This window comes from Lissotriton vulgaris, chromosome 1_2 (genome assembly GCF_964263255.1).
Source record: "Lissotriton vulgaris chromosome 1_2, aLisVul1.2, whole genome shotgun sequence".
NCBI classification, from domain to species: Eukaryota; Metazoa; Chordata; class Amphibia; order Caudata; family Salamandridae; genus Lissotriton; species Lissotriton vulgaris.
In genome coordinates, this window is record NC_141686.1 from 214158174 (window position 1) to 214185882 (window position 27709).

Here is a 27709-nt window from a genome sequence, read left to right on the forward strand (position 1 = left end):
CATTGGACCCAAACCAAGCAGCCACCAATCTCAAGCAATGGATCACCCACAGTGCTAATGAATTGGCACCCCTGAAAAAACACCAGATCAAATCAGCCAGCATAAAGGCTCCCTGGTTCAATGATGACCTTAAAAAATCCAAGAAGCTTTGCCGCACCCTGGAGAAAACATGGAGAAAAAACCCAACCACCGACAACATGTCCACCCTCAAGGCAGCCACCCGCAAACACCACCAACTGATTCGATCCGCCAAGAAATCAGCATTCAAGGATCGTCTCGACAACAACACTCACAACAGCAAGGAACTTTTCAACATCGTCAAAGAATTCACCAACCCCACCGCTGCATCCAACGACATCACTCCCTCCCAAGACCTCTACAATGCGTTATCCTCCTTCTTCTACAACAAAATTGCCGACATCCACAACAGCTTTGAGAATACTCCCAGCGTTCAACCCTCCCCACCCCTCTCAGATCCTACTCCGCCAACTAACAACCTTACCGCCTGGAACCCAATCACCACTGAAGACACCATTCGCCTAATGAACTCCATCCACTCTGACTCGCCAACCGACCCCTGTCCCCACCACATCTTCAACAAAGCAGACTCCATCATTGCACACCATCTCCGTGATGTCATCAACTGCTCGTTCAACTCTGTCACCTTTCCAGAAAGCTGGAAACATGCAGAATTCAGAGCCCTCCTGAAGAAACCCACTGCAGACCCCTCTGAACTTAAAAACTACCGACCCATATCCCCCTCCCATTCCCGGCCAAAGTCATCGAGAAAGCCGTCAACAAACAACTTGCCGCCTTCCTTGAATCCAACAAATCCCTCGATCCATCTCAATCCGGGTTTCGAGCCAAACACAGCACCAAAACCGCCCTCATTGCAGCGACTGACGACATCCGAACACTACTGGACAACGGTGAAACAGTGGCCCTCATTCTACTCGACCTCTCCGCCGCCTTCGACACAGTCTGCCACAGCACCCTTATACAACGCCTCAGCAACATCGGAATACAAGGAAAAGCCTTGGACTGGATCACCTCATTCCTCGCTGGGAGAACTCAAAGAGTCCGACTCCCCCCATTCAACTCTGAAGCCACTGAAGTCATCTGTGGCGTACCACAAGGATCTTCACTCAGTCCCACCCTCTTCAACGTTTATATGAGCCCTTTCTCCTCCATCTCGCGTCAACACAACCTCAACATCATCTCGTACGCCGACGACACCCAGCTAATCCTTTCCCTCACCAAAGACCCTAACACCGCCAAAACCAATCTTCACGAAGGCATGAAAGAAGTAGCCGAATGGATGAAACATAGCCGCCTAAAACTCAACTCCGACAAAACGGAAGTGCTCATCCTAGGATCTTCCCCCTCTGCCTGGGACGACTCTTGGTGGCCCTCCGCTCTGGGCACAGCACCCACACCCACAGACCACGCACGTAACCTTGGCTTCATCCTAGACTCCTCTCTCTCGATGTCCAGACAAGTCAACGTAGTCTCATCCTCCTGCTTCAACGTACTTCGCATTCTCAAAAAGATCTTCCGTTGGATCCCCCTCGAGACAAGAAAGACTGTCACCCACGCACTGGTCACGAGTCGACTGGATTATGGTAACACACTATAGCCGGAATCTCAGCAAAATTACAGAAAAAACTCCAACGCATCCAAAACGCATCAGCGAGACTCATATTAGACATCCCTCGCCAAGATCACATCACCGGACACCTAAAAGACCTCCACTGGCTTCCCGTCAACAAAAGAATTACATTCCGCCTTCTCACCCACGCACACAAGGCCCTCTACAATCTAGGACCCGAATGCCTCAACACTCGACTGTCCTTCTACAAGCCCACCCGCCAACTAAGATCGTCCAATCAAGCCCTCGCCGCTGTCCCACGCATCCGAAAATCCACCATGGGTGGCAGATCCTTCTCCTTCCTTGCTGCCAAGACCTGGAACTCACTCCCCACCCATCTCCGCCTTACTCAAAACCACATCTCCTTCAGAAAAGAACTTAAAACCTGGATATTCGACAAATAATGAACCCCTTACCCAAGCGCCTTGAGACCCTCTGGGTGAGCAGCGCGCTATACCAATACCCGAACTTGAACTTGAACTTGAACCATTCAACCACGCAGATCTGAATTAGAAAAGGAGGCGTCCCTCAACAAAGTCTAACTAGACGCTCACGGTCTAAAAAGGTAATTTTATTTATTTCTCTCAGCGCCTTTTTTGAGCCGGTACAGCGCACCTTTAAATAATACTAACTTCTGTTGCTTTATACTGCGCTTGTGACTACAGATACCAAGATTCTCAAGTCCATGCATGACCATCTGCTCCTGTTCAGGTTTTTACTTTGCTTTGTGGAGCTTGTGATCCTTGTTTTGTAGTGAGATAAATTAGACTAAACGCACAGGAATGGAAAACAAGTTTAAGCTATTTGCATTGTAAATTACAATGCCTTTTATTTATGTTTTTGAAAAAAGAAAACAAAAATAAAAGGCATTGTCATTTGCAATGCCAATAGCTCAAACTTGCGTCAATGAGAGACCTATTGCATTATAAATGTTTGTTCATTATCCTTATCAATCAGACTGCATTGAGGAGTCCCTCAGAATTATTGTCTATGGCCAGGGAGTGTTTTGTAGGAGAGATCTTGCATTGGTGGCTATTTGGGGCTGCATTTTGGGGGGTAGCCATAGGGTGTTCTACCAATAATTTAATCATAAATTCGGCCGGTCTGAGCGGGGTGACACTTTCCTTTTAATACAAAGATGAGGTCTGGATATGTTGCTTTTGAAATGTATCATTTGATTGATATATAATTATCCTTCTAAGGTGTCTTGGAAGTAGAATTGTGCTATGGGGAAGTTGGTGTGATGCTTGTTCTTAGGGAGGACATCTGAGAATGTTATAGATTGGATTTCATTCTGATATATATCAACTCTTATGCACACTAGGTTTATTTGTCTTTGTAGGTAACAAATTGCAACCCTGTATAGGATATCATTATTTGTAGCTTTGAGATTGTTTACAAGGACAAGGTTTGGAAAATAACTCTTTCTAGAGCATTTCCATCTAAAAGTATTTTCATATTCCTCCATGCTGCCTCTTGCAGCATACATATCTTCTTCCTTCCTCTTTATGTCTCTGTTCAGCTTTAAATAGCATCCCCAGGGCAGTTCATTAGTAGTTTGGTGGTGAAGGCATTTTAGGTGCTGTTGGTAGTCTTTGCACATGTAGCTCTTCATAGTATGGCAGACCTTCTGGTGTAGATAATGCTGTGTATGGCGATGTCATTCCTGCAGGCTGTCCCACGGTGTTCCCAAAAGGCGCTGGGTAGTTGTGCTGCACCACAAGTCCTGGCTGCCAAAACAAGACATTGTAATCAATGTATATTCATATTGTTAGTGCCATCATTAGCAGCATTACACAGTCATCAACTCGTTAGGGTCGTGGCCCCAACACCAAAATGCTTTGCATAGCCACCATGTACTGCAATGAATTCTCAAAAATTGATCTTGAATTCTTAAATCCATGTCCAGTTGTACAGTGTACAATTTAGGAATGTTGAAAGGACTCTGCATGGTTGTAATTTGGAATTCACAACCATATTCAAGTAATAATTCGGGAGTCTGCTGCTACTATTGCACATTTGCAGGCGTACTGTGGAATTATTTGGGAATTGCTGATATTTGTATTTATTTACACACTTTCAAAGGGTTTACATATGCAGATGTAGATTACAAATATCTTTAAGATTCAGCTTTAAGTATTCCTTCACCCCTGCCCAGTCTCTCACAAAATCCAACACAATTCCCACTTCCTCTGCTGGCAGAGAGGAGAAGAATGCTTGGAGGTAGTCAGTGGAACCAGGCAGAGAGGAGAGCTCGACCCAAACACCCTTAACTTGAATTTGCCATTGGGCGAATCATCAGTGGCGGAGCATAGGGAGGATTGAGTACTCACCCATTCTCTTGAAGACCTGGACAGCTTACAGTTTTGCTAGGCTGGTGGAGGCAGGAGAGTAACTCAGCTGAAAGTATTTTCCGCAAACATTTAGGTCTAGCACTAGCCGAGAGCTTTTGATTTTAGTGAAATTTAATATAACAAACACATAGACAAGATGCTGAACAGCGCTAAACATAGCACAACACACTAAAGCAACAACATCAAAAACTCAACCTACTGCTTCAGCAACACAACAAACAACAAAAAGAGCACAACACAAAAAACATAATACAAAATTCATCAAAATAATTCTTCAACACAGGAAAACAACATGTAAACACAATACAACATTCAAACAGAAGTCACCAACACCAAACAGCAACACAAGAACACAACACATCAACACAACGATATGGAGACCAACAAATAAATAAACAGAAACACCTAACAGTGCACAAAATCTAAACAACACACTAAAATTCCAACAAAATACAACAACACAACCAAACTGCTGTGTTAAGGTATTGTGTTACACTCCATTAATGTATTGCTCTTTTTGTTGAATCATGTTTTGTTGTTTTTTGTGCATTTTGAGTCGTGTTTTCACACCAGGAAATGCAAGCAATCATTGGCTGTCATGACTCACACTATTTAATTCTGAGCCTGCAAGGGCTTTCTAGGAGAGGCATCAGTGGTGTGGTATGCAACTTCAGAGACATTTTAAAGCATAGGCAAAGAGGGTAATTGCCCATTGCCCTCAACTACTAAGGAGGATCTGTGAAGGTAAACTATGTCACTTATTTCTCCATGACAACCTCTTTCACTCTCTCCACCTTGGTTTACCTCTGACGCTGATCTCTCTCTACACAGTGCCATCTTAAGGATTTTGGGGCACTGGCAAGACAGGTTTCAACTGTTTTTGTGTGATCCTGTTTCTCAAGTTGGAACATATATTCAGCATCGTTTGTCATCATGCAAACTTAAAATAGTGGGAAATGTGCAATAAAATTCAGTCGTATTGCGCAGGACCCCCAAAATAATTAAGATGTTCAGATTTACAAACATATGACGGATCCTTAAAGTGATTGCACAAGTGGGAGGATGCTCTGTGGTGTTTGGACAAAATATTGAGTTTTAAAAATTAGGAGAGAGATATACCAGAAAAAAATGTATTGTGATACAAAAATATCATGATGCAAAAATATTGTTGGCAAGAATATCATTATATTAGGTAAGTAATATCGTTGTTATGAATTTCGTTTTATTAAATAGTGTTTTCAACAATGTAGTTGTAAAAAAATCGTTTTCAAATGATTTTGATATGTTTTAGTTCATATATTAATTTTATGTGTTGTATTGTTTGCATAATTGTTATTACGTTTTTAAAATATAGTTTGCAATTTTAAGGGATTTCGATTTTTCAATTCAATTGCAAATAGTATTTACAGCTTTGTAGAGGATTTTGTAGGGGATAGGGTGAGAAGTTAATTAAGTAATAATTAAATATTTATTCATTAATACTTGTTAAGTATGTTTGTGATTGATATTAATTATGTACATTATGCAATACTGATTTATATTAGTTTTATTTTAGGTGCAGGGTGCTAGGTTTGTAAGGATATTGGGTGGGACATTAATTAAGAAATACATTAATTATAAACAGTTATTCATTTATATGAATATATTAATATTGTATTCATTATATGCATTGTGTAATTTATTTATTTATTTATTTATTTATATAGCGCCTGAATCGACCCCTGAAGGGGTATCTCTGCGCTTCGGACGGGAGCATGAGTGTAGTGCTACTACAGCTGAATCAGAGACAAAAAAGAATGGTCTTGAGCAACTTCCCAAATTTTAGGTGGTCAGGACATTGGGTGAAGTGCAGGGGGAGCTCGTTCCAGTAGCAGGGGCTAAGATGGGAAATGACCTTTCCCCTAGTCATGCCCTCCTAACTCGGGGAACCTCAAGGAGATGGTTGGTGCTCGAGCGGAGAGACCTGGAAGGAAGGTAGGGTGTAAATTTGCCCGAGAGATGGGTGGGACCAAGATTTAATGGCGCCTTATGGATGGTACAGCAACATTTTAATTTTACCCGTTGGCGTATTGGAAGCCAGTGAAGCTGCATGAGAAAAGGGCGGGAAGCAGTCCTAGGGGGTGCGTTAAGGACTAGTCACGCCTACGTATTCTGGACTACCTGCAGTCTGCTGAGCAAAGTCTCATTAGCAGAGATCAGCAGACCGTTGCAGTAGTCCAGACGGCTTAATATAAGTGCCTGAGTCAGAGTCTTCCGAGTTAAATGATTATATATTTTAGTTATAGTTTAGGTACAGACTGCTGGAGTTGTAGGGATATAGGTTGGAAAGCTAATTAATAGTGAACAATTAATGTAATATTAATTATTTCATTGATTATTAATTATGTACATTACCTAACACTGATTTATTTTAGTTATATTATAGTTGCCAGTTGCTAGGTTTGTAGGTGTATAGGATGGGAACTTAATTAAGTAATATTTATTTAACTATTACTTTTTCATGTAAAGTTAATTATTTAATTGAGTAATCATTATGTATATTGTATAATAATTATATATTTTAGAGATAATTTAGATGTGGCCTGCTGGGTTTGTAGAGGTATAGGGTGATAAATGTAAAAAGTATAAATAATTCACACTGGATTGTTAATTATTTAATTGATTAATAATTATGTAAATTGTGTGTGATACATATTTATTTTAGTTCTATTTTAGGTGTGGGCTGCTAGGTTTGTAGAGGTATAGAGTGGAAAGATTGGAAGTAATAATACTATTACAATTATTTTTAAGTTTTTAATTGATAATAATTAACAAAATGTTTATTAATTAGGTAAATTGCTTACTTTGTTTTAATATATATATTTATGTATATATATTTTAAAAAAGTGAATTAATATTGTTTATTGTTAGATGTTTATATTTTTTCTAAATTAACAGGATTATTCAGATATGTAACGTGTTAGAGGTGAAGTACTTTCCCTACTGTTGCACAGACTGGAGTGTCAATAGTAAATGTAATCCCTTCGAAGTCCAACACTTTCCCAACTCTTGTATAGCTTGGAGTGAGAATAGTAACTCTACCCCCTCTGGCGTCCAATGCTGTCCGTACTGTGGCATAGACTGGAGTGGGAATAGTAAATTTAATCCCTCCAAAGACCAACAGTTTGCCTTCTCCTGCACAGACTGGAGTGGGAATTGTAAATCTTACTCCTCTAAAGTCCAAAGCTTTCCCTACTGTTAAACAGACTGAAATGGGAATAGTAAATGTAACCCCTTCCCTACTGTTAAACAGACTGGAATGGGAATAGTAAATTTAACCCCTCCGAAGTCAACACTTTCCCTACTGTAGCACTGACTGGAGTGGGAATAGTAAATATTACCCCTCCAAAGTATAACGCTTACTTACTATTAGACAGACTGAAATGAGAACAGTAAATCTTCACCCCTCCGAAGTCTAAAGCCTACGGAAACACCCTCTACGCCGGTACCACCGCAAAACTCCAGAAAAAACTCCAATGCATCCAGAACGCTTCAGCCAGGCTCATATTAGACATCCCGCGTAAAGAACACATCTCTGGTCACCTGAAAAACCTCCACTGGCTCCCCGTCAATAAGAGGATTACTTTCCGGCTCCTAACCCACGCACACAAAGCACTCTACGAAATCGGACCCGAATGCCTCAACACACGACTGTCCTTCTACACCCCCTCCCGCCAATTACGATCCTCCAACCAAGCCCTTGCCACTGTACCGCGCATCATCAAAACAACCATGGGAGGTAGATCCTTCTCCTACCTGGCAGCTAAAACCTGGAACTCACTTCCCACTCACCTTCGCCTTACTCAGAACCACCTAGCATTCAGAAAGCAACTTAAAACGTGGATATTTGACAAGTAATTCCCCACCCTTCTTCAAGCGCCTTGAGACCCTCTGGGTATGTAACGCGCTATATAAATTTATTGACTTGACTTGACTTGACTCCCAATTGTTGCACAGACTGGAATGGGAATAGTAAATCTCACCCCTCCAAAGTACAACACTTTACCTACTAGTACGTTGTTTGGAGTGGCAATAGTAAATCTAACCTCTCCGAAGTGCAACACTTTCCCTAGTGTTGTGCTGTTTGGCATGGAACTAGTAAATTAAACCCTTTCTAAGTCCAATACTTTCCCTACTCTTGCACTAATTGAATGGCAATAGTAAATCCTACCCCTCTGATGTCCAATGCCTTTCCTACCGTTGACAGACTGGAATGGGAATAATAAATCTTATCCCTCCGAAGTCGAACCCTTTCCCTACTGTTGCTTGAACTGGAGTGAGAATAGTAAATTTAACCCCTCCAGAATCAAACTGTTTCCCTTCTATTGCGTAGAATGGAGTGGGAAGAGTACATCTTATAAGGAGAATAGCGTGCGCACACCTTCCCTTTCTTTTTTGTTCATAATCAACTATTTTAGAATCGGTGTTTGCGTGCAGAACAGAGCTGTGTTTGTCCCAGCACAGTCATCTTCAAGTGGTTAGAGGAGGGTTCGCGGGTTGCGTTCCTGTCTGTTGCACTGCGTCAATGAGGAGACATTCCTCGCTAGAAGAGTCCACTAATCATATTTCATCCTATTAATCCATTTTTATCCATAAGCTTTACGTCGTTTTCATACTTCATGTATTTAAAAAGTAAATCACTCCAGAGGCAGCCAGGTGAAACTTGGATGTGTTTATTTTGCATATTCAAATGTCTTATGCTGCCGAAGCTTTTCCACAGACATGTGCTTTCTACATCCTGTCGAACAACCAGTATTAAACACCCAATGCATTTCGAACTTTTTAGTTCTTCCTCAGGGGTACTGGAAAAAATAGATAAAGGACCATTTAAACAGATATTCGAAAAATGAAAATTACATAATAATAAACATGCTGTGAATTTCTCAATACTCCATTGTATCCTACTGTCCATACAACTAAGTTTATCAACAATCCTTTGATCCCCCACAATAGCAGTATTCACCATGTGCACATAAATCACACGCTTTCTATTCCTTCCCCCTTTTTTGAAAAAAACCTGAACTGACCATCTAGACATACCAAAAACTCGATCCGAATGATTTACTCTCCCCACACCCCTAGCAGGTCCTCTGTTAAATGCCACTTTTTGAAGTTATGAATTTTACCTGGTTTCAGTAAAAGCCTGTGGCTTGTAGCGAGTTTGCTCTCTGATGAATCACGAGCGTATGCCAAAGCTCCCATCAGCCTGAATTTTCCCATCAACCTTATCCCAACTAGCCTCCAAGCCCATGTTTAACAAATAAATCCCTTAATTAGCAGAACAAACACCGATTCTAAAAAACTTCATAAGCAAGTTATTATTCAAAAGCAGGCACCTTGTTTTAGAGAACACACAGAAACCGGGAATAATCACGTGCTGCTAATTAAGGGATTCATTTGTTAAACATGGTTTTGGAGGCTATGAAGGGATTATCAGCAGCAGTGGCGACTCATTCACCAGGGGGGCATTTTGAAAAAGGAAAGCAAACCCCCGAAACGCGTCAATGCCCATGGTGAAAATTGAAAATAAAGAATTGAACGGACCTCAAGTGCTGCCTCAAGTCTTCTTCTTGTGGGGCAGACTTTGGTGGAAAAATATGGCGTGGTTAGCTGTGCAATCTTTCGTGTGGCTGCGCGCTGGGCTGGCACCCCCCACAAGTGTTAAGGGGATCGCTACATGGAAGATCCTCTGACTGCCCCGCACGAAATCTGGAGTGGACATAGCTGCGGATGCGCAGTCCATACTTTATGGGACTACACCTTTACTTCAGCGGTGTTCTCTGTACCACGACGGATGGAAGTGCATGGGAGGGGGAGAGGACCGTGATTGACTTTTAAAATGCCCCGAAAACTAGCTACACTCCCTGCCTACCCACACAACCCATCGGCCACTTACCAGACAAACGCACCGATGGACGGGGTCGCCGCCAGCATGGGAATGATGTTGCATGCTGGGAAATGTGGTTCACCTGCGAGCACAGAGGCGATTCCAGACCGTGTTTTGGAGGCAACCCACTCTACTTCAAGTGGTGGGAAGGACATACTTACTTTTTTATGAAGGGATTATCAGCAGCAGTGGCGACTCATTCACCAGGGGGGCATTTTGAAAAAGGAAAGCAAACCCCCGAAACGCGTCAATGCCCATGGTGAAAATTGAAAATAAAGAATTGAACGGACCTCAAGTACTGCCTCAAGTCTTCTTCTTGTGGGGCAGACTTTCGTGGAAAAATATGGCGTGGTTAGCTGTGGAATCTTTCGTGTGGCTGCGCGCTGGGCTGGCACCCCCCACAAGTGTTAAGGGGATCGCTACATGGAAGATCCTCTGACTGCCCCGCACGAAATCTGGAGTGGACATAGCTGCGGATGCGTAGTCCATACTTTATGGGACTACACCTTTACTTCAGCGGTGTTCTCTGTACCACGACGGATGGAAGTGCATGGGAGGGGGAGAGGACCGTGATTGACTTTTAAAATGCCCCGAAAACTAGCTACACTCCCTGCCTACCCACACAACCCAACGGCCACTTACCAGACAAACGCACCGATGGATGGGGTCGCCGCCAGCATGGGAATGATGTTGCATGCTGGGAAATGTGGTTCACCTGCGAGCACAGAGGCGATTCCAGACCGTGTTTTGGAGGCAACCCACGCTACTTCAAGTGGTGGGAAGGACATACTTACTTTTTTATGAAGGGATTATCAGCAGCAGTGGCGACTCATTCACCAGGGGGGCATTTTGAAAAAGGAAAGCAAACCCCCGAAACGCGTCAATGCCCATGGTGAAAATTGAAAATAAAGAATTGAACGGACCTCAAGTGCTACCTCAAGTCTTCTTCTTGTGGGGCAGACTTTCGTGGAAAAATATGGCGTGGTTAGCTGTGCAATCTTTTGTGTGGCTGCGCGCTGGGCTGGCACCCCCCACAAGTGTTAAGGGGATCGCTACATGGAAGATCCTCTGACTGCCCCGCACGAAATCTGGAGTGGACATAGCTGCGGATGCGCAGTCCATACTTTATGGAACTACACCTTTACTTCAGCGGTGTTCTCTGTACCACGACGGATGGAAGTGCATGGGAGGGGGAGAGGACCGTGATTGACTTTTAAAATGCCCCGAAAACTAGCTACACTCCCTGCCTACCCACACAACCCATCGGCCACTTACCAGACAAACGCACCAATGGATGGGGTCACCGCCAGCATGGGAATGATGTTGCATGCTGGGAAATGTGGTTCACCTGCGAGCACAGAGGCGATTCCAGACCGTGTTTTGGAGGCAACCCACGCTACTTCAAGTGGTGGGAAGGACATACTTACTTTTTTATGAAGGGATTATCAGCAGCAGTGGCGACTCATTCACCAGGGGGGCATTTTGAAAAAGGAAAGCAAACCCCCGAAACGCGTCAATGCCCATGGTGAAAATTGAAAATAAAGAATTGAACGGACCTCAAGTGCTGCCTCAAGTCTTCTTCTTGTGGGGCAGACTTTCGTGGAAAAATATGGCGTGGTTAGCTGTGCAATCTTTCGTGTGGCTGCGCGCTGGGCTGGCACCCCCCACAAGTGTTAAGGGGATCGCTACATGGAAGATCCTCTGACTGCCCCGCACGAAATCTGGAGTGGACATAGCTGCGGATGCGCAGTCCATACTTTATGGGACTACACCTTTACTTCAGCGGTGTTCTCTGTACCACGACGGATGGAAGTGCATGGGAGGGGGAGAGGACCGTGATTGACTTTTAAAATGCCCCGAAAACTAGCTACACTCCCTGCCTACCCACACAACCCATCAGCCACTTACCAGACAAACGCACCGATGGATGGGGTCGCCGCCAGCATGGGAATGATGTTGCATGCTGGGAAATGTGGTTCACCTGCGAGCACAGAGGCGATTCCAGACCGTGTTTTGGAGGCAACCCACGCTACTTCAAGTGGTGGGAAGGACATACTTACTTTTTTATGAAGGGATTATCAGCAGCAGTGGCGACTCATTCACCAGGGGGGCATTTTGAAAAAGGAAAGCAAACCCCCGAAACGCGTCAATGCCCATGGTGAAAATTGAAAATAAAGAATTGAACGGACCTCAAGTGCTGCCTCAAGTCTTCTTCTTGTGGGGCAGACTTTCGTGGAAAAATATGGCGTGGTTAGCTGTGCAATCTTTCGTGTGGCTGCGCGCTGGGCTGGCACCCCCCACAAGTGTTAAGGGGATCGCTACATGGAAGATCCTCTGACTGCCCCGCACGAAATCTGGAGTGGACATAGCTGCGGATGCGCAGTCCATACTTTATGGGACTACACCTTTACTTCAGCGGTGTTCTCTGTACCACGACGGATGGAAGTGCATGGGAGGGGGAGAGGACCGTGATTGACTTTTAAAATGCCCCGAAAACTATCTACACTCCCTGCCTACCCACATAACCCATCGGCCACTTACCAGACAAACGCACCGATGGATGGGGTCGCCGCCAGCATGGGAATGATGTTGCATGCTGGGAAATGTGGTTCACCTGCGAGCACAGAGGCGATTCCAGACCGTGTTTTGGAGGCAACCCACGCTACTTCAAGTGGTGGGAAGGACATACTTACTTTTTTATGAAGGGATTATCAGCAGCAGTGGCGACTCATTCACCAGGGGGGCATTTTGAAAAAGGAAAGCAAACCCCCGAAACGCGTCAATGCCCATGGTGAAAATTGAAAATAAAGAATTGAACGGACCTCAAGTGCTGCCTCAAGTCTTCTTCTTGTGGGGCAGACTTTCGTGGAAAAATATGGCGTGGTTAGCTGTGCAATCTTTCGTGTGGCTGCGCGCTGGGCTGGCACCCCCCACAAGTGTTAAGGGGATCGCTACATGGAAGATCCTCTGACTGCCCCGCACGAAATCTGGAGTGGACATAGCTGCGGATGCGCAGTCCATACTTTATGGGACTACACCTTTACTTCAGCGGTGTTCTCTGTACCACGACGGATGGAAGTGCATGGGAGGGGGAGAGGACCGTGATTGACTTTTAAAATGCCCCGAAAACTAGCTACACTCCCTGCCTACCCACACAACCCATCGGCCACTTACCAGACAAACGCACCGATGGATGGGGTCGCCGCCAGCATGGGAATGATGTTGCATGCTGGGAAATGTGGTTCACCTGCGAGCACAGAGGCGATTCCAGACCGTGTTTTGGAGGCAACCCACGCTACTTCAAGTGGTGGGAAGGACATAATTACTTTTTTATGAAGGGATTATCAGCAGCAGTGGCGACTCATTCACCAGGGGGGCATTTTGAAAAAGGAAAGCAAACCCCCGAAACGCGTCAATGCCCATGGTGAAAATTGAAAATAAAGAATTGAACGGACCTCAAGTGCTGCCTCAAGTCTTCTTCTTGTGGGGCAGACTTTCGTGGAAATATATATATATATATATGAATATATTTAACATTTACTACTTTAATTCTATATTTAAAAAATCGCATATTTTGTATTTTTTAGGACGATATTAGTGAAAACAATATTTTTTTCTGATATTTTTGTACTTACCATTTAAAGTATAGGGATAGGATATTTTGGTAAACGATATTTTTGACACACTCTTTTTGCCAATGATATTGTTTGCTGCAATATTTTGTCAGTGATGCTGCTCTGTGAGGTATAGCTGTTGGGCGGCAACACACACAAAACTCTAAAGCTAAACAGTATCATTATACTGGTCAAACAATTTGGTCACAATTTGTGACCAGTATTTTTTAATCCAGAATTTGGCAAACCAACCTATGTACTAATAGGTTGGTGAGTAAAATTTCCTTCAAAGTAGATCATAATCCGACCTACCTAATTACTATTCATTAGGTAGTTCGCAAATTATCACTCACTCCAATTGGATACAATCACAGGGATCGTGACCTACAAGGGTCAGTAGGCCATCATGTCTGTGATTGTATTTAAATGAAGAAACTTTTTTTAAACATCCCAAATTCCTTAAGGTAAACGGAATAGCATTTTTCTTTCTAAGTTTTCTTGTTTAAAGTTTCACTGAGAGTTGGACCACTTCCTACTCTCCCAGAAACTTTTTCCACAATTCACAAAGGAAAAGTGGTATAAAGTGGACCCCGTTCCGTTTCAAATGAGTACCACCTCAACTTTAGGGTCAGTAACTTGTCATAGATTCTGAGTGTAATTTCTTCTCGCCAAACATAGATACATTAGGGTAACGATTTGGCGCCAAAAACACATCCTTCCAAAATATTTAATTAGCATCTAGTCGCAATTCAATTTTATAAATATGTAAATGTATAACAGCTCTTAAAATTACAATAATAGCTAGGAAACCATATTCAGAGCATTTCAGACATTACATTTTTTAATACAACTATCCTTAAATGATAAATGACTCGACTAACATAATATACTTTCCTCACATGGAATTTTCAGGGACTGGGCAACCCAACTACTTGCTGTAAGATAGATTCATATGTATGCAGACATAAGATAGAAATGGTTATGCTCCAGGGCATGCATATTTCTAACTACAAAAGCATTGAAAGGAACAATTAATATGTACTACTTACTCATCATCGCAAGAGAGATAACGATAAGGATAAAACCAGGGATCCCATATTTGATAAACAGAAAATATATAGACCCAGATGGTTAAGTTGCGCTGCTTCAAGGACATCTTCATGGTATGTCTATGCCCCAAATGCTATGAAACTACACTTCCAAAAATGCTTAGAGTGAGGCCTGTCGTATAATAAAAATCTTATGGATGTCAGGAGAGTACTGTGCTCATTAGAAAGGAGTTATTCATTCTCTTGCTCACTGCTCTCCAGGGTAAATGTATTCTTGTGTACCTTTTAGGCCACAATATAAATGCATATTGGGTGGTTTAAGCACAGGACATGCAGTCCAAAATATGGTGCTTACAGACAGAGGGGAATATGTACAAGGAAATGGCGTGGTGGTACCCCTGTGTTTCCCATGTCCTGGCACTCAAAATAGCTGCCTGGCACCAACACAGACACCCTAGTGCCATAGTATGAAGGTACCTGCATTGCAGGGATAATTGTTTATGTGCAGGAGGTTGTCTTTTTCTGCACATAAACTATTAATAATGGTGATTTGCTATGTCTATGCGTGCTGCATTTAAACAATCAATAATGGTGATGTGCTACTTCTAGGTGCAGAATGCACCACACATAGAAGCAGCTAATCGGCATTATTTAATTATTAGTGTTTGTGCATTAAGGTATATCTTCCTGCACAAAAACAATAACTAATGAGCTTTTGCTCTTTCTATATGTGCTTCAGAATGCAGCACACATAGAAAGAGCAAAAACAAGAAGAAATAAAAGTATTTCTCCTCGTGCCGATCTAACACCTGCTTTTACATGGCAGTAATTTTTGGCACTGCCACAGATTTACACATCCTTCTAAATTTGGGGCAGCGTCAAACAGCAATGGGTGTTACAGTGGAACGCCCACAACCACACCCATTGCATGCTCCTTTCACGCAGATACTTGCGAGAAAGGGTACAATAAGTTTACAAAGTGGCATTAAGCCATGCAAAGTGGCTCAACACAGCTTTGAAAATATGGTGCAGGGTATTGCGCCACCGCAATGTCGCAAAACGTGACGTTCTGGTGGCACAATACCTTTCTATATATGCCCAGACTGACTCAACAGCAGAGCATTTCGGGGTACACTAATGGGGAGGATTGATAATTGTTTTCTTTAAAATGCAGAGTCCACAGGGAAAGCAATACTTGAGTAGAAGACACTTTGACTCCATTAATAGCAAAAGTAAAGATCTAAATTAGGAATTGACTTAATCGGAGAAGACTACTGCCATACTAGAAAAAAATAAAATGTAACATGGGGAGAGTGGAATAGACTTGCTATAAATACAAGCAAAGTATGTGGGAATAGTAGAACAACTTAGGGTATTTCACTCAAATAAGTTCATAGTTAGACTATCTAATAAGGGTGTCATCTTTTCCCATGTTGATACAGGCAGAAATTACCCACTCTCCAATTAAATAATTTTGGGCCAATGGTGTTCTTGCACTAAAAGATAAATGACACACTAGTATGTTACTAGAGACACCTATGCACATGTGATCTCAGACCCTAAATGGTTACACTGAGAGAACCTGTACTAAATAACCAGTGCACAGGCAGAGGAACTGGATGCCCCACTTACAGTACTGAAATAGAGAAATGCAATTGATCTCTGACCCTGTCCGGTAGTGATGTGAGAAGTGAGATGCTCCCAGAGGGTCATGGCAGGGAGAGGGCTGCAGCGGTGCATTGAGCATAGCGGCACCGAAGGTTTATCCGCCGGAGTACATTGGAAACCTAGTCGAGTGTGACTTTTACTCTCCCGATGCTAACTGTCTGACTGCCTACCAGCTCTACCCTTTTCCACTCTGACTCTCAGTGGCTACAGTCAACACTGAGGGAGTCCACATTGTGGACTGCATGTTCCAGGATGCAAAGGCATGATGTAGTGTCCGGCCACACCCTTTTCCCTCCCAAACTGATTTTCAGGACCTCCTCTACCATTCATCACACGTTCCTGATGTTTCTTTTTGTAAAAACTGCACAAATATAGAGCAGTCCGATTTTTGTCTCTTCCAGGAGACATGGTTATTAGAGCCACTATACAAACAACGGTTTAAAACCTTTTTTTAAAATGCAAATCCCTCACAGCATGGGCGATCATCGGGAGGAATCACCTCAGATACAAACATACATTTTTATAATATCGACTCTCATGACATACTCAGAATTAAAACGTTTATAAACTATCATATTCAAATTAAGCTGAAGAAAGCAGATACTGAATCTGAGATTGTTAGGTCCCTGAACAGCATTTTAAAAACTATTGATCCTGGTGTTACAGTTATCGAAGGAGGGAAGCTTCAATTGTACCTATGAACCTCTAAAAGTGCTGGATGAAATTACTGAGGGAGAGGATCTGACAAGAGGAATTACTCAATTGGAAGCAGGTAACTATGTACCATGCACAACTGCAACCATGCAATTAGCATATTTTAAAATAGAGCATGGGCTAAGGGCTTATAGGTATAGGTATAGGTAGGTATAAGGATGGAAATACAAGTATACCTCCTACATTTAGAAGGGGAACAGTCCGCTCAAGAATGCATTATATTTGGCACAGTATTACGACATGGAAAAGATCAACAGTTTTAAAATAGACAGGGAAAGAGAAGATAGTACTCACTATTCCTCGTGCCTAAAATGGACAGGAATTAAGAGAGGAGAAAAAATGGTTGGCTCATATTCCCTGATTAATCAACCAATGATAGAGAATAAACCAAAGATCACTAAAATGGCCCCATGCCATGAACAAAACAGATACTATGACTAACATGGGGGCACTTCTATGCAACATTAAGGGACTGACCTTAATCTTTCCTGGACAAACTTGCCACCTGGGACCTCGAGTGTTTTCCCCTCGCCGCCGCCGCACTTGCTATCTGTGCGCGGCCGCCGAGTAGGGTAGAACCACATTTCCCAGCATTCTCGCCAGCTGGAAGCTGAACGGGGCCACGCCCACAACGCGACTGGTGGCGCTAAAAGCGCGAGTGCTTAGCGGTGGAGCGGGGCACTTCTATGTAATATTAAGGGACTGACCTTAATCTTTCCTGGACAAACTTGCCACCTCGGACCTCGAGTGTTTTCCCCTCGCCGCCGCCGCACTTGCCATCTGTGCGCGGCCGCCGAGTAGGGGAGAACCACATTTCCCAGCATTCTCGCCAGCTGGAAGCTGAACGGGGCCACGCCCACAACGCGCCTGGTGGCGCTAAAAGCGCGAGTGCTAACCCGCGTCGCGGGAGCGCGCGGGAGCGCGCGGGAGCGCGCGGGAGCGCCGGGCTAAGCCTCGGGCAAAGGGCGGACCGTCTGTGGCCGTCCGAGGACGAAGAGGGCGGGTCGGGTGTACCCCCCTAACATCCCTGCCTGCTGAACAAGTAGGGCACTGTTGACTTGATTCATTGTATTATTGTGTTCCAAGGGTGTAGCTATACACATCCGCAGTGGGTTATTCACATTAAGAACTCATATAATCTAATTGATATAACACCCATATTTGTAAAATGTCTACGAGAGGTAGTAGAAGCAAGACTGCCGCGGGAGCAGCTTCAGTTCTAGGGCCAATAGATAGCTTTATTACAAGAACAAATGATGCTATCGATCTCAGTATCTCATTACTGCAACGAAGAGTATCGCGTGATTTGAACATTGCTAAACGCTCTTCCCTAGGAAGCATTAAGCTAGCCACAACCCCAGGTAATTCTAGTAATACACACCCTGCTGCCACTCATGACACCCAAGATGACCTCCATATTCTAACACATGAGGTCGATCTATCAGTGTCAGACTCCAGCACTAATTGTGACCTGAATAGTGACCTAGAAAGATCTCCAGCTCTTAATGTGGGATTAACACCTGAGACTGTGGATGACACCCATGAGAAAGACGTCGCTAATACACGAGGGGGTGAAATTCCAAAACAAACTAAGCAACCGACTCCATCGGCGTCTCGGGTTTCTAAGAAGCGTAAACTCAAAAAAGTAAAGAGATAGCCAGCGAAACACATCAATCTTTGGGGGCTTCGGACACAAACATGGGGGAGGAACACAGGGATAAGTATGAGACTATTATAGACAGCGATCACCTGATTGAACGAATTGGGGATCTTCTAAGCATCTATCTGTCACCAGTCGAAACCAGGCTTGCTCGACTAGAGAAACAAATTGAAGAATTAGTATCCCTAAACAGAAAAAAACCACCCACTGTTCCGCAAAATAATGCTGTAGCCCCAAATCCAAAAGCAAATACTAGTAAAACAACTATCCCTCAACCAAAAGTTATCCCCGGTTCAGTACCCATGGTGAAACAGAAGAGCACTACCAATAATCCACCTGTTGCGAATAAACCTGCACCATCTACTAGTTCCACTCCCACTACCAACACGAACACTCAATTTGCTAATAACCAGTCAGGGAAGACCCATACAGCACCTCAACATGGATCACAAATACTTACGAACATCCATGAAGGTCAAGACAGATCCCTTCGCGCATTACTCTCCCCCCTGAATGTGGAGCTTACGTACTTGTACTAGTAAATGTACCGACACTTAAACAAGAGCAGAGTGAAACCACTTCCTCTTTAAAAAATAAGATCCTACACTGGTTGACCCTGAACTGCAATTTTCCAATGGAATGTGCAGGGGAAATTATTCATACTCAAAGAGTAGGCTGGATAGGCCCGCTACGGAAAAGGTTTGAGGGGGACTGCGTAACAATTATTTTTAGGAACCCTCAATGGGCCGAAAAGACACTAGCTAAGGCCCCTCCACCCTCTACATGGAAATTCAACACAACCCTTGTTAACACCTTGGCTGCTAGGTGTTTTCCCCCTCCTGTGCTGGGAATTACCATTTTGCTGTTTCCATGGCGAGCTCAGCTCGTCATCAGCACACGACACCCGTGGGTGATGACGAGCTGAGCTCGTCATCAGCATCGAAAGGGTTAACTACAAATTCAAATATGCCACCCAATCTCACGAACGTATTTCAAGAAAGGCACTTTCCTTCTGAAACGCATACTCCTTTTTTCCATCAAAATCCCAAGTTTGTCTATCCAACAGGCTCGGTGCAATGGCATCAGAGCCAAACACACATACCTCCATCTATTCATCCCTATCTCTCTGTAACTCCATATCAAGAGAATAGGGATAATCGATGGAGACAAGCTGCTCCGGTACCAGCTAGCTCCTACAGTATTCCTACCTATAACAGATTTAACGTTTTTTCTGGGCTGGATCTTAATGACTGACTTGCCAGTCCTTAAACTAACTGGGAAACCCCACAATCTTTTAAAATAGGGGAGACTCCAACAATTACAACTTCTGATAATTTGGTAAATCAGCTTATATCTACCCCTGGTAAATGTAACCATTCCACAATAAAACACCATGAGACAGATGATTTGATGACTGTACTACCGGCTCCAATTAATCCGGGAGCAGTAGATCATATAGTCGAAACAGCTATTGCTGTTGACCCTACTTCGACTACCCTACAAGTACACTTTACATTTTGGAATATTGCAGGTTTGTCTGCTAAAAAGACAAATCCCAGCTTCCTGAGTCAGATTAACATGAGCGGTATTATCTGCCTTCAGGAGACCTGGGCTATCAGGCCAACACATATAGCGGGTTTTAAGACATTCTGGTCACCTGCAAAGAAATCAATCTCTGGTAGAAATAGTGGTGGCCTAGTCACCTATATTATAAACACTCTACTTGTCGATGACATACTTCCTTTAAGACTAGAAAAGAACTTTCAGATCAATGTCTTAAAGAGTACTAAACAAAAATTATATATAGTAGTAAACTTTTATAATAATCTGTGTCAGGCTGACTTGATCACTCTTCTCTCAGAGATTTCTGTAGTACTACAAGAACAACGTCTAAAATATATTAAAAAGTCGTGTACAATAATTTGGGGGGGAGATTTCAATCTCCACCTATGTAGGAATAATAATAATGATAAAGTGTGGTATCAGTGATGAGGATGATAATAATGTAGCACACTTCACACATTCTAATGAAGGAGAGAAAATGAGCGAGGTCATGATAGAATTAGAGCTAAGCTTTGCTAACGAAATAAAGATCTCATCAGTGCCTTTCCTGCCCACATTCAATGGCAGTGGTCTAACAAGTCTGATAGACTACATAATAATTTCAGTCTCTATGGGATCTACCATAGAATCATTTGAGGTTGCTAAAAATCCTTTGAGTGACCACTTTCCAAACACTATGGTCCTATCTGAAACAAAAATACACAAACCACATGATATCATGACCAACTTACACCAACGTGAGTTAGTACTAGGCTCTCTGAACGGTTACACATTGAAATGGGGTAGTATTGATAAGGAAGCAACAACTAGAAAAATAGTTAAATATAATCAAGCTGACATCATAAATTGTCTTGACCCTAAGTTACAACCTAAGGAAGTCATAATGAGTTTTCTGGCTGTTATAAAAAATATTCAAAAAGAATTAACCAGGACGCGCAAACAAAAGTCCCAAATGAAAAAAAGGCTGGTTCAACTCAGCATGCACAAAGGCACACTCAAATTTAAAGGAAGCCCTAAACAGAGATCATAGGGACAGAGCTGAAGTTAGCAGATTCAGAAAGGAGTATGCGGTTGCCCTAAACAATAGGAAAAAAGAATTGAAAGCTGAACTGTGGTAACGCCTTAATCAAAGCTCAGAATTAAAAGATAGTGCTATGTTCTGGCAGGTAGTTCACTCCCCTTTCCTAATAGATAAAGATGACTCTCCCTCTATTGATGTCGCCATAAGCGAACGGGAGTGGGTGAGACATTTTACAAAAGTTTTTAGTAAAGACGCCTCAGTAGATATGGATCAACCAGACCCCTTGATACAGGTCACTTATCCAATAAACCTCCAGTTTTCCCATGAAGAGGTCCAAAAAGCCTTAAAATTCTCAAAAACAGCCAAAGCTCCCGGTCCGGATGGCGTCCCTGTTGACATCTTCAAATACCATCCGGACCTTTGGTCTCCCTTGCTGACCAATGTCTTGAATGCCACTACTGAAGTGGGTTTACTAGATTCCTGGCGAACATCGACGTTGGTCCCCATATTTAAAAAAGGGGACCGAAATAGCCCGTCTTGCTATAGGCCTATCTCCCTCCTGGATTCGCTCGGGAAGATGGCAGGGCGGATACTTCTCGATCGACTCCAGCAGTGGGCCATTGACCATAGCATCATCTCAGATATACAATATGGTTTTCGTGAGGGGCTAGGAACAGTAGACCAGGCTTTAAATCTGTCCCTATTGGCGGGTAAATACGTGGAGGCTAAGGGGTCCACGCTCCACATGATTTACGTTGACCTCTCTGCAGCGTTTGATTGCGTGGCACACTCAACGCTGTGGAGCATTATTCTGAAAATGGGGGTTGCTCCCCTAATTGTGGACTTCCTCCGAGAACTGTATACAGGCACTACAGGCAGGGTAAGATTCGGGGTGAAAGGTGAGCTCACGGATACTTTCAGGGTGGAAAAGGGGGTCAGACAGGGATGTGTACTGGCCCCCTTTTTATTCACCCTGTATACTAACGGCTTAGAGACCGCCATGCTTCAAGGCAGTAAAGACCTTCCTCTAATTGCTCGTCGGCAGATACCAGCGCTTTTACATGCCGACGATGCTGTCATTTTAGCAAGAACACCGATTGAACTCCAGCTGGCATTAGACAGATACTGTGCCTTTATGGCAAGTTTAAATCTGAAATTAAATGCAAAGAAAACATATACTATGCACGCGGGGAAAAAAAAAGTAAAAAATCGAAGATTGTTTGTACAAGGTGAACCATTGGACAGGACTACAACCTACCCCTATCTAGGGATTGTTATAGATGAAAAATTTAAATGGAACCCAGCTATTAATGCAAGGAAACTTTCTTTCTTGCGAGAGACAGTTTAGTTAAAAATGTTTTCACAAAGACTGGGGCAGCGACCACCAAAAGAATTGTTAAAAATATATAATGCGAAATGTGTAAGCACGGCCACATAGGGGGCGGGGATATGGGGCTTTGCGAATGTGGACTCAATACAAAAAGTTGAGAATTCCTTTTTGAGATACCTGCTTGCGGTACCTAAATGCTGTTCCACGTATGCCTGTCACACAGAGCTGGGTACTGATTACATAGCAGATATTATAAAATTACAACCAGTAATGTTGTGGCAACGAATATGGGTCACCGAACAATGTCAACTAACTAGAGCGATCATTCAAGATATTTTGACACTTGATCGGTGTAGGAAAATCAAATGGCTATGTTATGTCAAAGTTCTACTAACAGATTTGGGCTATAGGAAGTTTTTTGACCATCCGTCTACGATAAATGAAATCTCCAAGAAGGACCTAAAAAAAGAGTGTCTTGTACACTTGCGCCAGCTACGATTACTATCTGAGATTCATAAACCATCTGTTCAACACTCTTTATTAGCGCAGACTGTGTTTTCCGTTGAACCCTATTTGATGTTTAGCTTAACGCAATATGAAAAAATGCTGCTTACCTGTTTTAGATTTGACATATTTCATCTACTGGTCGCATTCCCAATTTAAAATGTTTGGTCATCTACACTTTCCATGTGTCCGTGTGACTCGGTGTCCCCACAAACAAACATACATATAATGCTATTTTGTAAATTTTTTATTGAACCGCGCAAACGCTGGATACTGCCCATTTTGAAAATCTGGGGGCTCCGACAGTGTCGTCCTGCATACCTGGCACTTCAGTATCTTGAAAATGAAAATTATGCCAAAGCAATTGTATGTTTTCTTAAATTTTTTATCCGTCATCGTGCGAACCTTTGATTATGTACTATATATAAGCCCTGCTTAAACGAAAGATTGCTAGATAAATGGAAAACTGTACGTTATGGTACGACTGAAAAATATATAAACTGAGACGTCTTCTTTTAACCGCTTTTTAACAACTGTATTTTTAACTGGTTTTAATCCTTGTAAACTTTGTAATTTGCTTATTGTGAACTTTTATGGTGTTTTCTATGGTGTTTTTTTAAACTACCGAATAAAGTTATTATTGAATTAAATTGACTAACATCTACAAAAAAAATTCTGAGGAACTTGAGGAATTGTACAAAAGCAGCTCTACACCAGCCTTGGTTACTACCATCCATTAAAATCATATTTCAGAGCTAAGACCAAGAATCAAGGAGAATAGACCCATTTAACCCATGGTATTCAGACGGTAAACAGACATAATATCCATTCCAAAATATCGATTGGACAAAATATCGAGTAAAAAATATAGACTGGACAAAATGTAGACTAGACAAAATATAGACAAAAAAATATCGACTAGAATAGCCAAAATATCGAATCAAAAATATAGACTAGACATAATATAGACTAGATAAAATATAGACAACAAAAATATCGAAAATAAGGTAAGGTATTAATATTTAATATTATTTGTGTAATATAAATCTGTAGCGGGTTGTGGGTTTATAGGGGAATAGGGTGGGAAGTAATTTAAGTATAAATAAGTAATTATGTAAATTTAATCTAATTGTTAATTAAATAATAACATAATTGTTAATTAATTTAAAATGAATAATTGATAAATAATTAATTTTTAGTAATTGATTTTCTGTAGCGGGTTGTGTGTTTACAGGGGAATAGGGTGGGAAGTAATTTAATTATAATTAATTAATTATGTAAATTTAATCTAATTGTTAATTAAATAATAATTGGTAATTAATGCAAATATAATTGGTAATTAATTAAAAATGAATAATTGATAAATAATTAAATTTTTGTAATTTATTTTCTGTTGCGGGTTGTGTGTTTATAGGGGAATAGGGTGGGAAGTAATATAATTAAAATATAATTGGTAATTAATTTAAAATAATTAATTGGGAATAGTAATTTTCACCCCTACGCTATCCAACGCTTTCCCTACTGTTGCACCCACTGGAGTTAGAATAGTAATTTTTACCCCTACGCTATCCAACGCTTTCCCTACTGTAGCACCCACTGGAGTGGGAATAGTAATTTTTACCCCTACGCTATCCAACGCTTTCCCTACTGTTGCACCCACTGGAGTGGGAATAGTAATTTTTACCCCTACGCTATCCAACGCTTTCCCTACTGTAGCACCCACTGGAGTGGGAATAGTAATTTTTACCCCTACGCTATCCAACGCTTTCCCTACTGTTGCACCCACTGGAGTGGGAATAGTAATTTTTACCTCTACGCTATCCAACGCTTTCCCTACTGTAGCACCCACTGGAGTGGGAATAGTAATTTTTACCTCTACGCTATCCAACGCTTTCCCTACTGTAGCACCCACTGGAGTGGGAATAGTAATTTTTACCCCTACGCTATCCAACGCTTTCCCTACTGTTGCACCCACTGGAGTGGGAATAGTAATTTTTACCCCTACGCTATCCAACGCTTTCCATACTTTAGCACCCACTGGAGTGGAAATAGTAATTTTTACCCCTACACTATCCAACGCTTTCCCTACTGTAGCACCCACTGGAGTGGGAATAGTAATTTTTACCCCTACGCTATCCAGCGCTTTCCCTACTGTTGCACTCTTTGGAGTGCGAATAGTAATTTTTACCCCTACGCTATCCAACGATCTCTTTAATGTAGCACCCACTGGAGTGGTTACATTTAATTTAAACCTTTTGCTATGCTATGGTAAATATAATCTATATGTTTTATTAATAACATGTATTTAAATATATATATATATATATATGTATTATTATTATTAATTTTTAAAGTTACATTAATTATGTAATAATGTTACATTTATTTAATAATTTTAACTATGTTTATATTAAATATATTTAATATTATAATAGTTTTAACTTATTTTAAAGACATTAAAAAAACGATATTTTGACAGTCTATATTTTTAACACTCGATATTTTAAAATCAATATTTTTGTACTTACCTTAGTAAAGATAGAAAGTCGATATTATGTCCCTCGATATTTTGGCATCGATATTATGGCAACTCGATATTTTGGCTGTAGATATTATTTCAGTGATCCTATTCAGACAAATGCAAAGAAGAAAAAACATTTCTCCTTAATAGTTTTAAGAGGTGGAACACACTTTTGGTTAGAGAAGTAAGAGCCAGTTACAAAAAAGAATGATTGAATGCACAAAACCCATGTGAGGATACACATTAGTGCAATCTACTACAAGCAGCTAAATCAAAGGATTCCGTTTTATTGTGGAAAATAGTAGCCCATGAAAATAAGGATCTAGTCTCCCACATGTAGCACTATGTTGACCCAGGCACTTTACTAATCTTTACGCAGCCTCCGCCCACCTACAGCATGATGAACAAATATCGCTGGATATCAGAAATGACAGAAAACATGAACAGGTATTCTACTTTAGCTTGCCAGATACAGAGCGGGCTATTCGGGAAACAAAACTAGGAAAAGCGCCTGGGTTGACCAAGGAAGTATGGATCCCCTATGCGAATATAGTAAGCAATGCAGTTGCATCTGGGGCATGGGTCCCTCCAATGTGGAATAGGTCTGAAATAGTACTAATCCACAAAAAAGGAAATAAGTGTGAGCTTGGGAATTATAGGCCAATAAGCCTTATAGAACTGATGCAAAAAATGAATGCCCGCCAAATTCTGGATAGATTGAATGACTGGATCCGTGAATCTATACTACTATTATAAAGAGAGAACTTGCACCTTTTGGCCAGGTAAACTCGGGAACCACAGCACCAATCACAACACCCAATACAGCGTTGGAAAGGGCAGTTGCAGCAGAAGGACATAGGCTATGCAGACGCCCACCATATACATTTAAAATGTAAAAGAACCGTGCCAGCAAAGTAGTCCCTGTGGGCGTGTCTGCATTGTGCTGTGGGTGTGTGCTGGGGGCGTGACAATCGCTGGGGGCATTCCGTCACGAGTGTTGTTTTTTCTTCCCAGGTTCTATACATTCCTGCTCCCTTTAAATAGTAATTCAGTGGAGGTCCCATTCTCTTAGAACCACCCCATGCACAGTTATGGGCAAAAATACAACTTAAAGGCCCTGCAAAGCATTATGGGAGAAGCTTAGCATAATTTTTAGCATTCATGAAAGGGATTCAATGTTTTTGAATTTTACTCATCAGGGACATCTAGGGACGGCGAGGTGAACTGCAGGTTGATCTATACTTATCTATACTACTATTATAAAGGAAGAACTTTGAACCTTTGAGGCGGGTAAACTCGGGAACCACAGCACCAATCACAACACCCAATACAGCGTTGGAAAGGGCAGTTGCAGAAGAAGGACATAGGCTATGAAGACGCACACCATATACATTTAAAAGGTAAAAGAACCGTGCCAGCAAAGTAGTCCCTTGTGGGCGTGTCTGCATTGTGCTGTGGGTGTGTGCTGGGGGCGTGGCAATCGCTAGGATCATTCCGTCACAAGTGTTGTTTTTTCTTCCCAGGTTCTATACATTCCTGCTCCCTTTAAATAGTATTTCAGTGGAGGTCCCATTCTCTTAGAACCACCCCAAGCACAGTTATGGGCAAAAATACAACTAAAAGGCCCTGCAAAGCATTATGGGATAAGATTAGCATCATGTTTAGCATTCATGAAAGTGTTTCAATATTTTTGAATTTTACTCATCAGGGACATCTTGGGACGACGAGGTAAACTGCACCTTGATGTATAATATTTTAAATGCTATTGCATTTGCCTCATCAGGGACATCTAGGGACGACGAGGTGAACTGCATGTTGATGTGTAATATTTTAAATGCTGGTTGCATTTGCCTCATCAGGGAGATCTAGGGACCACGAGGTGAACTGCAGTTTGATGTATAATATTTTAAATGCTATTGCATTTGCCTCATCGCGGACAACTGGGGATGATGAGGTGAACTGCAGCTCTTTGTAGAATCCATCTATACTACTATTATAAAGAGAGAACTTGCTCCTTTTGGCCAGGTAAACTCGGGAACCATAGCACCAATCACAACACCCAATACAGTGTTGGAAAGGGCATTTGCAGCAGAAGGACATAGGCTATGCAGACGCCCACCATATACATTTAAAATGT

The 27709-nt window shown here is 42.1% G+C and overlaps 1 protein-coding gene across 4 annotated transcripts in view; it reads right to left on the reverse strand.

Moving 5' to 3' along the window:
* Positions 1–2957: 2957 nt before the first annotated feature.
* The window catches only part of LOC147735026 (membrane-spanning 4-domains subfamily A member 4A-like), a 389709-nt gene continuing 364957 nt past the window's right edge, over positions 2958–27709 (reverse strand). For 3 of the 4 annotated variants that reach the window (XM_086953117.1, XM_086953116.1, XM_086953118.1), the window contains one exon: positions 2958–3378. In XM_086953117.1, coding sequence (XP_086809243.1) covers positions 3199–3378 — 180 coding nt within the window. In that variant the 3' untranslated portion in view covers positions 2958–3198. Of the gene's footprint in view, positions 3379–8497; positions 8844–27709 lie in introns of those variants that run through there. The other variant, XM_086953119.1, reaches the window with a different exon arrangement.